Genomic DNA, 13,703 nt, shown 5'->3' with positions numbered 1-13,703 from the left:
GACCACCCTTGTCTGGACATAATTGCTGAACATGGATTCGTGGATCCCATTTCCTAAAATACAAGATGAAATAACGTGAACACATATACTACCACGTATTTGCACAATCACATTGGTATTTACACAACTAGTCAACCAGGCACATTACAAATTTTACAAAGTACATGAGCATAGGGATTACTGATCACAGGCTTTAACATCATCAAAGCAATATGACAAATTTTGTGCAAATACCTGTTAATGCAATGATTATGTGAATTACAAACAATTTCATATGTTTTATTTATGGATCCAAACTCTAATCAATGGTTGATGCATGAGTGAGTGTGAGTGCAATCTAGGCAAGTTCTGCACTTCACACACATGACAATTATTGTCATCTCATACACAACACAAAATAAATAAATCAGAAATATAGTGGAAGGAAGCAAAGCAAAGCATCTATTCTGCTATCTGCTTGCTAAGCAATTGCCACATCCTTCTTTCTTTCTAGCTTTTTCTTCAGTCAACCACAATCGTCATAGATCAACCTTTATTTCAAATGCTTTGCACTTTTATTCATGAGTTTATTATTATCTGTTCTCATTTCTCATAGGCAAATTTAGTAACAAATGAAATAATATTTATTTCAAAATATATATAAATTCTAGCGCCAGAGAGGTACTCTGCACTCTGCACTGCTTCAAATGTGGAAGGTTTTGAGGGCCTCCTCCAATTCAACACCATTATCTTATTCATATCATTACTAACATGTTATTGACATGTGATTCACTTGATTTTCATTCGTTTTTTAACTTATACTCAAGCAAAAATTAACATGCAATTGAAGCACAAAGAAGAGATACCAAATCCAACAACATTGATGGTACAAATTGGGGAAAACTGTTACTCTAACCCTAAACTCAAATTCCATAAATTACTCATCAAATGCTTTGCACTTCTATTCATGAGTTTATTATTATTATCTGTTCTCATGTTTCTCAGGCAAATTTAGTAACAAAGGAAATCATATTTATTTCAAAATATATATATATATTCTAGCGCCAGAGAGATAATCTGCACTATGCACTGCTTCAAATGTGGAAGGTTTTGAGGGCCTCCTCCAATTCAACACCATTATCTTATTCACATCATTATTGACATGTTATTCACTTGTTATTGACTTGATTTTCATTCTTTTTTTAACATATACCCAAGCAAAAATTAACATGCAACTGAAGCACAAAGAAGAGATGCCAAATCCAACAAAATTGATGGTACATATTGGGGAAAACCATTACTCTAACCCTAAACTCAAATTCCATAAATTACTCACCAAATGCTGGTTATTGAACAATCGCGAGGTGTCTGTGCGGGGTCTTTGTGTTGCTTTGCTCCACAAATGGAACCTACCACTTCCAACGAATACGGCTTCTCTCCTTCCCCTTCCACTGCTTCGCCCCTTCACTGTTTCGGAATTCACACATTTGCCCCTTCTACTCAAAATAAATACTTTTTCAGGGTTTAGAGAACGGAGTGGCTTCAACCGTTGCCTTCAACCGTCGTTAACCGTTGCCTTCAACCGTTTCTCAGAGCTATGGGTTTTAGAGAGATGAGTTGTTTCTATTCAAACTTCGAACTTGCCTCTTCTTCTTCTTTTTCGGACGTGCTTGCCTCTTCTTCTTTTTCAGACGTGCTGGATATTCAATTCAGATTTGGGTTCCTCACCTACCCGATTTTAAAACTTTATCTCAATTCTCCCCAGCCCTTGGATTGATCTGATGGCTATAAAGTGAACCGCTTATAACTTACCCCTTATAACTTTCCACTCATTATAGTCTGAGCGTATGAATTCATTTAATTACCAAAAAGAAAAGTGTGTAGGGCTTACTGTCTTTAGGCCCAAGGCTTGAGGTCTTCAATGCAATGGCCTCCATTTTCTTGTCAAGTGCTAATTATCCTCTTATTTAAATTGCACTAACTAAAAATAAGTTAACGTAATGAGGGCAATTTATTCTTAACTTCTCTGGTAATAAGTATCTAATAATACAACAAACTCATGTAAATGAGATTTGAACTTAGCACATATTAAGATTCAATGAATCAGAAGAAGGAAGGAAGAAAAGAAAGCATAAAAAAGATATGAAAAAAGATTTTTTCTTGCTGATATAATGAATGGTTATTACACTAAGAGGTTAATATAACATATATTTCATATTTTAACAATATATTCTTTCATAGAGCGGAAACTATAAAGAGTTATTTATAGTAACACTCCATGAGATTTTTAGTGTTTTTACAAACTTCGTGAGGTTTTTGGTGTTTTCACAAACTCCATGAGGTTCTAAAAATTATACAAACACCCTGTGAGGTTTCAAATTGTTCTAGCAAAATCACTTTTCGATGATTGTTCATCTAAAAATTGATTATTTCATAAATAAATAAAAAACTTATGTTAGTGACAAATTTAACTACAATGAATATACATGCAATACAAGATAATTTCAAAGATTAACTTTGTCATTTGTAGAAACTTTTTGGTAGAGACTTTATCTGCAGTTGCTTTTAGGAATCCAAGTTACTTCTGGTATTTTGTTGTAAGGCTAGCTATTTGTAGGCTTGGATATTACCAGCTTTTACTTTAGGTGGTAAAGATTGGTGTCTGTGCAAAGAGTATACTACACAACTAATTTATATGTATCAAAGAGAGGAGAGAAAAAAACCTCTTAACTAAGTTATCAAATATCATAAAAATATCAGAATCCCAAGTACTTGTTATTTGAAAGATTATGAGCAAAGCCACACACTTGGTTAGTTGAGTTGTGGGATTTCATATATTTATAGAATACCGAGTACAGATACAAACAAGGGAGACAAGATCCATAATGCAAGGCGGGAGACAAGCCTCCCTAATGCCAAGGCAGTCCACAATTCTAAGTACCTAGGAAACACAATCGAGGTACATGGGAAACACAAATCGCAGAGTCTATCACAAATATATGTCACGGTCTATCATTATTCTCTTCTCCAATTCTTGCATAAAATCCAACAATATAAACTCCATTAAATTTCACAAAATGACTTTGGCACAGCTCTAAGAGGGTGAGCCATCTGCAAGGTGAGGCCAAACTTCTCTTCCATATTCAAGGTCTCTGGTAAAACTCCATCTTCAAGCTTCCATTCAAAAGAGTTAATGAGTGAACCCAACATCAAGGGCAGAATTCGCATTGTCCACGACAAGCCAGGACATATTCTCCTCCCAGCACCAAATGGGATAAGCTCAAAGTTTTTCCCGATAACATCAATTTGGTCATCCAATCCCAAGAACCTCTCAGGCACAAATGAGCTTGGGTTGTCCCAAATGCTGGGGTCTCTGCCGATGGCCCATGCATTCACAAACACTTGTGCACCCTTGGGTACAATATACCCGCAAATTTCAACGTCTGCATCGGCTTTTCTAGGGAGAAGCAATGGAGTTGCTGGGTGCAGCCGAAAGGTCTCCTTGATTGTTGCTTGGAAGTAAGGAAGCCGAGCAATGTCTCCTTCCTGTATTGGTTTTCCTTTGCCAATGATTTTCTCCAGCTCTTGTTGAGCTTTTGACAGCTTTTCAGGGTTGCGTAGCAGCTCAGCCATTGCCCATTCCAACGTGGCTGAGGTTGTATCTGTGCCCGCAGTAAATAGAATCTATTCACATAATAAGTCAACAAAATTAATGGTATAACAAATTGTAATGGCCAAACAATTAAAAACAAAAAACAAAAAACAACTAACCATAAGCAGATGTTGAAGTTTGGTCATGTCCATGTCCTCACTGTTCACTTCACTGATGTTTAAAAGAGTATCCAACATATCATTGGTTGTGACATAATCATGGGCTTTTCTAGATTCCAATCTTTGGCTAATGATGCGGTCAAAGACCTGTTCTATCTTCCGGACATGTTTGATCATGCGCCGCCTAATTCCCTGAGGGTCAATTTTCTTAAGAACAGGGAAAAAGTCTGCCCAATTTGGCTTCCCTGCCTCTTCCATCGAACCCCACACAGTCTCTTTGAACTCTCTGGCCATCTCGCTACTTGAGTCAGCCAAATCCACAGAGAAGATAGTACGCGACAGCAGATTGAGCGTCGTTTTGAAAGCGGCCCTTCCAATATCTACCGCCTCACCTTTGACCAAGCTTTCATTGACATCAGATATGAGCTCTTGCACTTTCATGCGGCGGCTGGGTTGGTTGGCGTCAAGGATTTTGGGGGCGAACAAGTGAGAGTTGCATATTTTTCGAAGGCTTCTCCATTTGGGTGAAGTTGGTATCCAAGGCAGGCTGTCTCCGCGAAGGTCACTGGCTTGGATTGCATCTGGCACGGTTCGGTTGGACAAGAATTGGTCATGGGTTTGGAGGACTTGTTTGGCTGTGTTTGACGAAGAAACAACCACCGTTGTTACTTGGCCGAGTTGCAGAGTTATAATGGGGCCATAGATTTGAGAAAGCTTGGTGAAATCGAGATGGGGTTTGTTTCCAAGTTCTAGGAGATTGCCAATGAAAGGAAGTGGCTTAGGTCCAGGTGGAAGAAGATGCCTTTTGGGGTTGACTTTGCTTCTAAGGGCTTGAATTGAGAACAAGAACACAAAGAAAAGACTGATTAGGAGGACCATACAAAAACTCAAGAAATCCATTCTCTCTCTCTCTACTTGATGGCCAACTCAGAAGTGTCTATAAAAGCACATTTTAGTGTTTATTTATAGAAACACCTACCAACCGGGTGAAAAAGTGTCTTGTTATATTTTTGTCAAGTTCCACTCAGTTCTATAGGAATTATTGTTTGCTGTTAGGCACGTGTCAACAAGGCAATGGATAATTGCCTCAACTAGTGTGAATTAGGCAGCTATTTTAATTTAATTTTTTTGTTTGTCGATTAATTAGGCAGCTATTTGTTGTATATAAAGGCCAATACAGTCACTAACAATGAGATTAATTCAATTGGCCACTCAGATTGTACCATTTTCGTCGTGGCCAAACTACGACACTGCTCCTGGAATTTGGAGGGACTAGTAGTAGCCTCGTCTTTCCTAGGCATAAGCGTACTGTAAATAAATAATAATACTAATTTTAAAATAATAAAAATCGTTGTCATGAATTTATTCCAATAAAAAAAAGTCTTGACTTGCTTCGGATCACTAGGTTAGTGATTCGGATCACTAGGTTAGTGACGGTTTGTATAAACCCATTGAACCAAGAGTTTCTTTCATTTGGGCGTTTGTTCTTCAGGACCCAAAAACAGGTCAACCCGGTTGGAATTCTTGGGCTTCATTCTTTGAAAAAACAAGAGTCTATTCATAACTAATTGGGCTGTTCCCATTGAGAAAGATTGGGGCTTTGGCCAGATACATACAATAAATAAATGAAAGACGTAATTTCCTTTTGAAATTTGCTTGAGACGCTTGTTCCTCTCATCTGGAACATTGACCAGGTTTGAAAAGTTAGGGGAAAGCTTGCTAATATATCTACTCAAACAGCTTCAAGTGGAAGCTAGATTTCCCATTGGTGTGTTCTATAAAATCCCCTTACCTTAATTTCCAACTCAACTCAACAAGCCAGCAATCACAAAAAGCCTCCTCCTCATTACAATTCCCTCACAATTATTTCACAATTGAAGATGTTTTCTCTAGCAAGCATGCCTTCAACAACATCAGTCCTATCAACCTACACCACCTTCGCTGCAGGAGCAATGCTGCTGAGGACAGTGATCAATGAGGTCCAGACCATAACCAGCCAGTTCATTCCCCAAAAACTCCAAGACAAAATCCTGGCCACAATTGGAGGCCTTTTGGGTATTCTTCCCAACTCTCAAATGACTCTTATCATTGATGAACACAGTGGCCTCCCTGTCAATGAGATTTACCAAGCCTCAGCAATCTACTTAAGCACAAGGATCACCCCTTCAATTGAACAGCTTAAGGTTTCCAAGGCTCCAAGCCAGAACAACTTCTCTGTTACCATCAACAGAGGCGAAAAGCTTATCGATGAATTCGAAGGAATCAAGTTGAGATGGGAATTCTGTTGTACTGAAACCAAGAGCACACATCATGACTATGAATACCATTCTTCCTCAACAGAAGTGTCTGAGCACAGGCCAATTCAGCTCAGCTTCCATAAGACATACAGAGAGAAGGTGTTGAGCACTTATCTGCCATATGTTGTAGACAGGTCAAACGCCATACAAGAAGAAAGAAAAGTGGTTAAGCTTCATGCTCTGGGGAACTTTAATGAAGAGTAAAATGCAGGTCCCTGGGGATCAGTCATCTTTGATCATCCATCTACTTTTGACACATTGGCAATGGATCCAAAGCTTAAGGAGGAGTTGATTGATGACTTGGACAGGTTCGTGAGGCGAAAAGAGTTTTATGGAAACGTGGGTACTTGTTGTATGGCCCTCCTGGTACAGGGAAGTCTAGCATGATTGCAGCCATGGCCAATTTCCTCAAGTTTGACATCTATGACTTGGAGCTTACGCATCTGCGTAGCAACTCCGAGCTCAGGAGGCTGTTAGTCTCCACCGCAAACCGATCAATACTGGTAATTGAGGATCTTGATTGTAGCATTGAATTGAAGGACAGAGAATTTGGAGGAGGCGACCCCCATGACAGCTAGGTAAGGACCAAGAGCAACAAGTTTTTCATGCAAGTAATTTTCTGACTGATTTTATATTAATTAAGCTCTCCTTTTTACAGTTAGCTCTATCTGGGTTGCTGAATTTCATTGATGGGTTATGGTCAGGCTGTGGAGATGAGAGGATAATCGTGTTTACAACCAACTACAAGGACAAACTAGATCCTGCATTGTTGAGACCAGGCCGCATGGATATGCACATTCACATGTCCTGCACACCAGGGGGATTCAAGATCCTTGCTTCATACTACCTCGGAATAAAAACTCACGGTTTCTTTGACGAAATTGAAGCATCCATTAGGGAGGTGGAGGTGACTCCCGCAGAGATTGCGGAAGAACTCATGAAAAGTGAAGACACCGATACGGTGCTTGGAGGACTTGTTGCATTCCTCAAGAACAAGAAAAAGGTGGACTGTAATGCAGGAGTCAATGTTGAAGAAACAAAAGAAGTCAATGAACAAGCGAAATAATGCCTGGAAAACAAGGAGCTAAATATAGAGAAATGGAAAATAATCTCCACCTTCAGTTGAATAACTTGAGAAATTCCCTTTCCATCAAATAATTGTTCTGATTTCGTGAAAATATATTGCAGACTACAACTTTTCCATATCTTTCGTATGGTCTCAGTCCCTATGAGCACTTAATACGAACAACCAAGCAAGTATGATAAAAATAGTAGAAGAGCTTTATACTAAAACTAACCACTTGAATTATGATAAACATAATACATGTATTCCTACCTGAGAGAAAAGTAAACCAAAATCCATAGATTACAGGGGCCTGTACATTCTGCTTTTTGAGAAAAGAGAATAAAAAAGAACTAGGAATGCCCATAAGAAGAGAACAAAGGAAGTGAAAAGATGATACAACAGAAATTTACAGCACCGTGGGACTTAACACTGGTAAACAGAATAGCTCTTGCTCTTCCACAAAAACCTAAAAGGTTTGCTCATCTTTCTTCTTGAGACGGATTTGCATAGTGGCTTTGATTCTGGAACAGACATTGGCTTGTCGCTATTTTCAACAGACAAATGCACCTCCGCCTCTGCAGGTGGTTGGTCTCTTTGTCTCTGCTCACGAAATAGCATTAAAAGCTTTTGAGCCTTCTCTTTTCCTCTTGATGTACCATTCACAGAAATCGAAACCAATGCAGGTATCACCCCTTCTTTTAGGACCATCTGACTGCATTTATCATTCCCATTACACAACAAAAAGAGACATGAGACAGCTTGCTCCTGCTCAATGGGTTCATCAGCCTCCAAAATTGTTGCTAGCGCACTGATAAGACCCGAATTTGATATCATTTCATCTCTTGCAGAGCTACTCGAAGCCAAATTTATCAAAACAGCTGTACATTTTTCTGTCCATGTAAGGCCACCAGAGTTCGCAAGAAGGGTTTGGAGACCACTGATAATACCAGCTGAAAGTAGATTTGGAATATTTGATGGAATGCCAGAAAGATTGTATAGGGCATGGAGGCCATCCAGCTTGCATTGGATTTCAACATTGGCTTGAAGGAGCTGGGTTAAGAAAGGGACAGCAGGGCTTGTGCCAACTATGTGCTTGGCTTCTTCAAGGCAGGAGAGATTCAGATAGAGGGCTGTCGCAGGTCCATGACAACTGGGATTGGAGATCATTTCCTCTAGCAATGAAATTACTCCTGATGCTAACATCGTTTCTTTGTTTCTGAAGGAAAAAAATAAAGAATCGATAAATTTCCAAGTTTTTAGTCCAAGAATAAGAGCTGAGAGACAACACATTATCCTCTCAACCCATGATGCGATGGAAATATCAACACATAAAAATTAATCGCTATGTTGCACCCATTTCCCAGAAAATTTCTTAACATTAGTGAGCCATATTTTGATGCTTAATAGACCTCTGACCTTAATCAGACATTTAGCAGACCACATAATCGCAATTTAAGTCAAAATTAAAATATTATCAAACAAAGCCTGTGGTCACATCTGATTCTTATAAATCCTGGAAATTTTATTGAACTATACCTGTTATTATTGACAGCAAGATTGAAGAGAGCCATGGCTCCACTTTCCTGAGCTAAAACATTTGCTTCACGCACTGCTGATTTCAGAAAGCATAGAAGTGCTTCAACAAACCCATTAGCACCCATATACATCCTGGCCTCCTCATCATCCTTCAGCAAGAACCTTAATTGCTCCACGACCTTGCACTTCTTCCTGAAGTCTGCACCTTCATTTAAGACAGTTAAAAGACCCTGGTAACTTTCAAAAGCATCAAGCTCAGACTCTTCCTCCACCGGAGACACGTCTTCTGTTTCATTCCCAACAGCTTCATCTATTGTGGCACTCTCCTCTAAAGGAACCACCTTGACACCTTTCAACTTGCAAGAGCCAACACTACCCATAGATTTTGAATTAGTGGACTCAGACTCAGACAACGCAAGCCTCCAATAGTTGAGGTCAAGAGACTCCGGGGGACCATCAGGAACAGAAATTCCATTCTGTTCGCACCAACTAGCAATGAGACCCTTGACACAGTAATTGGGAGTTAAAGAAAGATGAGACAGCTTCTGTTTAGTCTTTGGGCAGGTATTATGCCCATCGCTGAACCATTTCTCAATGCAAATCCTTTCATAGGTCTGACCAGAAGCAATGATGACTGGATCATACATAAGCTGCAGTGATATAGGACACCTCAACTCTTCAGGTGGAAGAGGCATCTGACCTGACCTCCGATTGTTTGGCTTGGAATTAAAAGAACTCTTGAAATTAAAAGAACTAAGTTTTGACAGCTGTCGGTCAAATGCTTGACCATTGCCCCCAGGCGCAGCATCCTCAATTGAACCCTGAATAGTGGGAGAACAAGGTGCAGAACCCTGTGAATCATTGTCATCTGAGATTTCACTTCTAAACAACTTGGAGTATTTTCTCATGAGATGTAATAGATAAGCCACAATTGATTCTTTCCGCTTGTCTTCCTCAGCACGGGCTCTTTGGATGAGTTTCTTTAGAGCTCTTCTCTCAGTAAGAGCTGCCCTTGAAGAGGTAATACCAAGTTTGATAGCAGCCTGATGAAAAGATTCCAGCTCATTATTGTCATTACAGTTGTCAAACTTTCTCCCTTGTTGGAGGAGTGCAATTATGTCATCACCAACTTGCTTCTCTGATGGATCAAGTGAGAAGACAGTACCCTCAAGTTCACTAACAATCTCTTCAATCTGAAACAAGTTCAACACTAAATGATGTTAAGAACACATATAAGTGACATACAGAAGAGTAATAGCAAGAGAAAACCACAAGACATGATCACCAAGGAATTAAAGCATCACCAGTTAATTTCAAACAATTTCTATTAAGAAAACATAAAGTTATATGGAAAGAAAGATGCCTTGTATTGCAAAGCACCAAATTAACAAATATAGGCATGCACCAGGACCAGTAAATGGGTTATACAATTGTGCAGCACTAAACCAGTTCGCCCAAGATAACAAAAGTCTGGACATGACCAAGTTTCATTGTAGGGAACCACATGCAATCAGATTAGACTTCAACCTCTAGTAGGTCATGAATGGATGAACCATGAGGTCCATGAAAACCAACACAGGAAAATAGTGAATGACCACATAAGAACCACACTGAATAATAGAGAAAACTTCCAGTAAATTCCTAGGTTAGAATATGGGGAAGAAACAAACCATATTAATAATACCTCAACCCTTTGGTGGACCATTGGGATTCATGGTAACCTTCTACTGAAAATTACTGGTCAGACTTTCAGCAATCAAAGTAAATTTCCTATTATGCATTTCAAAAATGAGGCAGTTTGGAGTTTAAGACTTTGTTAAAAGGTCAGAACCCAGAAAAACGATTCATGGACCTCAAATGCCAAGTCATGATATTCCAAGACCCTATCAAGTTGACTCAACAATCACAACTAGATGTATAAGTATAACGGTAACTCTGTGCTTGCGTCTACTCGCTAAGAGCAAAGTTGTGGAAACTATCTTCACCAGGGCATGCACAATAATGAATTATGATATAAAAAGCATTCAACTGAAATTACCACTGACCACCCCAAAAAATAATTACCTGACAACCAATAGATTGTGGAACAATATCTTCAACACGCCTAAGACTATCCATGAGAGCACATCTTGCCTTCTCAAATTTCGAGAGCACAGAATCCCCAGTTATAGCCTGAATGATAAAAAGTAAGTTCTCCATTATACACACAATATACTAATTCACAACCTCATCAAGAATGGAAACAAATTAAGACAACAAACGAGAAATCTATTCCTCTATGGTAGAAGGGGAAAGTCTATTTGACATTTCTGGGGATGGGAGTAACATCTACTGAATAAATTACCAACGCAATATTGAGGAAAAACCTACCAAGTAAAGTTTACTACATTCGGAGCAATGCTGAAGAACATTCTTAGCCTTTTCAAGTGCCACATGCAATGAACATAAAGCTTGGATGCCCGATTTGCTCCTAGGTCGAGCTGCTTCCAAAGAAGGAAAAATTGACATTACTCTGCAATAAATCGCAGAGAGTTCCTTGCACAGTTCTCCATGCAACTGCAGAAGGAAACAAAGGTGATCAATTATATACACTGATACAACCCTATGACAGAATGCAGACTTACAAAAGGTTATAATGGGGGATCCATGCTGGTAAATTTTCCAAAAAGAATATGCAAGCCAGCTTCGAAAAGAATATACACAACTACCTATATGTATATAAACACACGACCAAATTCTCACCTCCCACGATGACTTCAAACTTCTCTGATTCCAAATTTTTACCAATCTTATAACCGAATTAATAAGTTTGATAGATGCAACTACACCCTCCCGAGGAATGGCATAGACCCGAAGTATATGTAAGAAAAACCCATTAACTAAAATAACTGTCTTAAGTTAACTAACAATTCCTAATTAGCATTACCTATATAGTCCAGGAACTGGGGGGATTAACAGTTCACACACGTAATTTCAGGAAACACATAGGAAGTTAGCAAATATAAATGTTGAAAAAATCAAAGTTATGTTGAGTTTGAAATATTTTGAAAAAAAAAATAAACACAATACCAGTCATTAAATGTATTGCCACCCATATCTCATTCATACCTTGGCATCGCTGGCAGCAAATAAGCTTTCTTCAACCTCAGTAATATCCATGATTCAAGCACACTTTGATAACTATGATAAAAGTTCATACATCTGCATTGCCGAAAGAGACAGTAAAACAGAATTAGCAAAGGCATAAAGGAAGCTTCTCATTAAATGTCTAGAGCATTAAACATAAATAAGCCAAAATTCTACAACTAAGTTTAAATTTTGGCTGCATCGACAAAAAAGGCATGGCAGTGAAAATAACACAGTGCACTGTTGGATTTCTTTGGAAACTGAGGATTAAACGAAAACACAAATAAGCATAAGCATCTAACTTGTACTTCATTTTTCCAGGTTTTCAATGATTGAGTGAAAAATCAAAAAGTGGCAATAGAGAAGAAGCCTCCACTGAGGCAATTAATTGTAATATCCCCACTCATTCATTCCTTGGGATTGGAATATTTATTAAGTAAATCCCATATTTGGAACACTCACTTTCTCAGAAACCAGACAGAGGATTGGAAATTTGACAAGAAAAAACGAGGATAAGGCCTTAAAAAAACAAAATGGAAAAACCCAAAAAGATTGATTCAGACAATATAGTATCTTCAGAAGAATGAAAAATATTTTCCAAAAACAAAATCAAAAAGAAAAAAAAATTGATTTAGACATTTCATTCAATGGCCAAAGATACAAAATCTGAGAGAAGAATGTCGATTAGCAAAACACACAGATTGATTGGGACATTTCACCCATTTCGCAAAAACTCCAACTTTCAGACAAGACCCCAAATAAAAAAGGCATAGCAAAATCGAAAATGACCTTCCCGGAAATCAACATGGCCAATCAAAATTTCCAAACCTCCGCGCACAGAGATAAGAAATGTGAGAACCCCGCAATTATAGAAGCGAGTAAGCTCTAAAAATGAAGTTACAGCCACAACGCGCCAATTGCTTACTATTCAGATGCGGAACAGAAGCACACAAAACACGGAATTTCGGATGACAAATTGGAAATTTACAGCTCAATGTGCCTAAAAAAAAAACCAAGTCTTTGACGGGAGATAAGCAGCTAGGGTTTGGAGCTGGGTGCGTACCAAAAAACCAAAACCAAACGAACTAAGGAGGCTTCATAAAAGAGCATTTAGGATATTCCCAGCAACCAAACAGAAAATTAGGGTTTCTTCGATGATCTGTACATTGCCATTTCATTACACTTAGGCCTGTGGATTCAAATAGAGAAACCGAATTTCTCGGAGTTCTTCGGGAGGGAGATATATTGGATTTTTGGTTATTCTGAGCGGGTGGGCGTAAATAGTAGGGAATATTGGAAATAATTGAAATAATAAAATAATTCGAGACTTTGGAGAGTTTTGGGAGATATGTTTCTTTCTTTTTTTTTCTTTTTTTTTCGGATTTTTTAGATTTTTTAATTTGTTAATGTCTGCATTATTTTTTTTATTTTCGCCGCTTTTGTCTCCCTGGTTCACCGGCCGACAGTTGCCGACCTCCTCGTTTGTCGGTTTGCAGATCTGTCATAAATGTGCGCGAATGACGAAATTGCCATGTCAATTGAAAATTCTGGTGTAGAGTGACTTGTACAGCACAAGCACTCACTTCTCTCGGGTACTATTGGTTCCTAATTTCCTATTGCATTTCTATGACATTCCAATAACATTTATATTAATATTATGCATATATTTTGTGACCAAAGTTAGTTACATCCTTTTATAATCTAATCCGTTGCCATATATCATATCAATACTTTAATTAAAGCAATATACGTATACATGCAATAACATATTTTTTTAGATCAATAAATATTATTAGCCTCATATTTATTCTTTTTCTAATGTATATGTCTTTGAATTTTTCTTTTTAAAGAAAAAGATAAGCCGGCACGTTACTTTACTCAGTTAAATTTGACTATCTAATATATCTCAACCTCTTGAGGCATGTTGT

At 38.3% G+C, this 13,703-nt stretch overlaps 2 protein-coding genes and 1 pseudogene across 5 annotated transcripts; 1 reads left to right on the top strand and 2 right to left on the bottom strand.

Annotated features, from left to right (window-relative positions):
- On the bottom strand, positions 2,767-4,690 carry LOC18790620 (geraniol 8-hydroxylase). Its single transcript, XM_020559520.1, has 2 exons — positions 3,751-4,690; positions 2,767-3,663 (listed from the first exon to the last, which is right to left on the bottom strand). The coding sequence occupies exons 1-2, from the start codon at positions 4,648-4,650 to the stop codon at positions 3,043-3,045; spliced, it is 1,521 nt and encodes a 506-aa protein (XP_020415109.1). The 5' UTR covers positions 4,651-4,690; the 3' UTR covers positions 2,767-3,042.
- On the top strand, positions 5,631-7,487 carry LOC18788476 (annotated as a pseudogene).
- LOC18790919 (U-box domain-containing protein 6) lies at positions 7,329-13,421 on the bottom strand. 4 transcript variants are annotated; one of them, XM_007221888.2, is made up of 6 exons: positions 12,565-13,421; positions 11,758-11,850; positions 11,020-11,205; positions 10,714-10,821; positions 8,650-9,842; positions 7,329-8,329 (listed from the first exon to the last, which is right to left on the bottom strand). In XM_007221888.2, exons 2-6 carry the CDS (start codon positions 11,806-11,808, stop codon positions 7,537-7,539), a joined length of 2,331 nt encoding a protein of 776 aa, XP_007221950.1. In that variant the 5' UTR covers positions 11,809-11,850; positions 12,565-13,421; the 3' UTR covers positions 7,329-7,536. The 4 variants fall into 4 exon arrangements, with proteins under 4 accessions (XP_007221950.1, XP_020410226.1, XP_020410225.1 ...); XM_020554637.1 differs by having other exon boundaries at positions 12,701-13,421; XM_020554636.1 differs by having other exon boundaries at positions 12,839-13,421.

This window comes from Prunus persica, chromosome G1 (assembly GCF_000346465.2).
Source record: "Prunus persica cultivar Lovell chromosome G1, Prunus_persica_NCBIv2, whole genome shotgun sequence".
In the NCBI taxonomy this organism is placed as follows: Eukaryota; Viridiplantae; Streptophyta; class Magnoliopsida; order Rosales; family Rosaceae; genus Prunus; species Prunus persica.
Note: the sequence above shows the minus strand (reverse complement) of the source record. Positions and strands in the feature narration are given on the sequence as shown.

Excerpts from the sequence above, each read along its gene's own strand:
- LOC18790620 (XM_020559520.1), bottom strand. The coding sequence starts at position 4,650 with ATGGATTTCTTGAGTTTTTGTATGGTCCTCCTAATCAGTCTTTTCTTT. Across the intron at positions 3,664-3,750 it reads AACTTCAACATCTGCTTATG|ATTCTATTTACTGCGGGCAC; the intron begins GTTAGTTGTTTT and ends TTATGTGAATAG.
- LOC18790919 (XM_007221888.2), bottom strand. The coding sequence starts at position 11,808 with ATGGATATTACTGAGGTTGAAGAAAGCTTATTTGCTGCCAGCGATGCC. Across the intron at positions 10,822-11,019 it reads AATGTAGTAAACTTTACTTG|GCTATAACTGGGGATTCTGT; the intron begins GTAGGTTTTTCC and ends TTTATCATTCAG. Across the intron at positions 8,330-8,649 it reads CTTGCTGTCAATAATAACAG|AAACAAAGAAACGATGTTAG; the intron begins GTATAGTTCAAT and ends TTTTTCCTTCAG.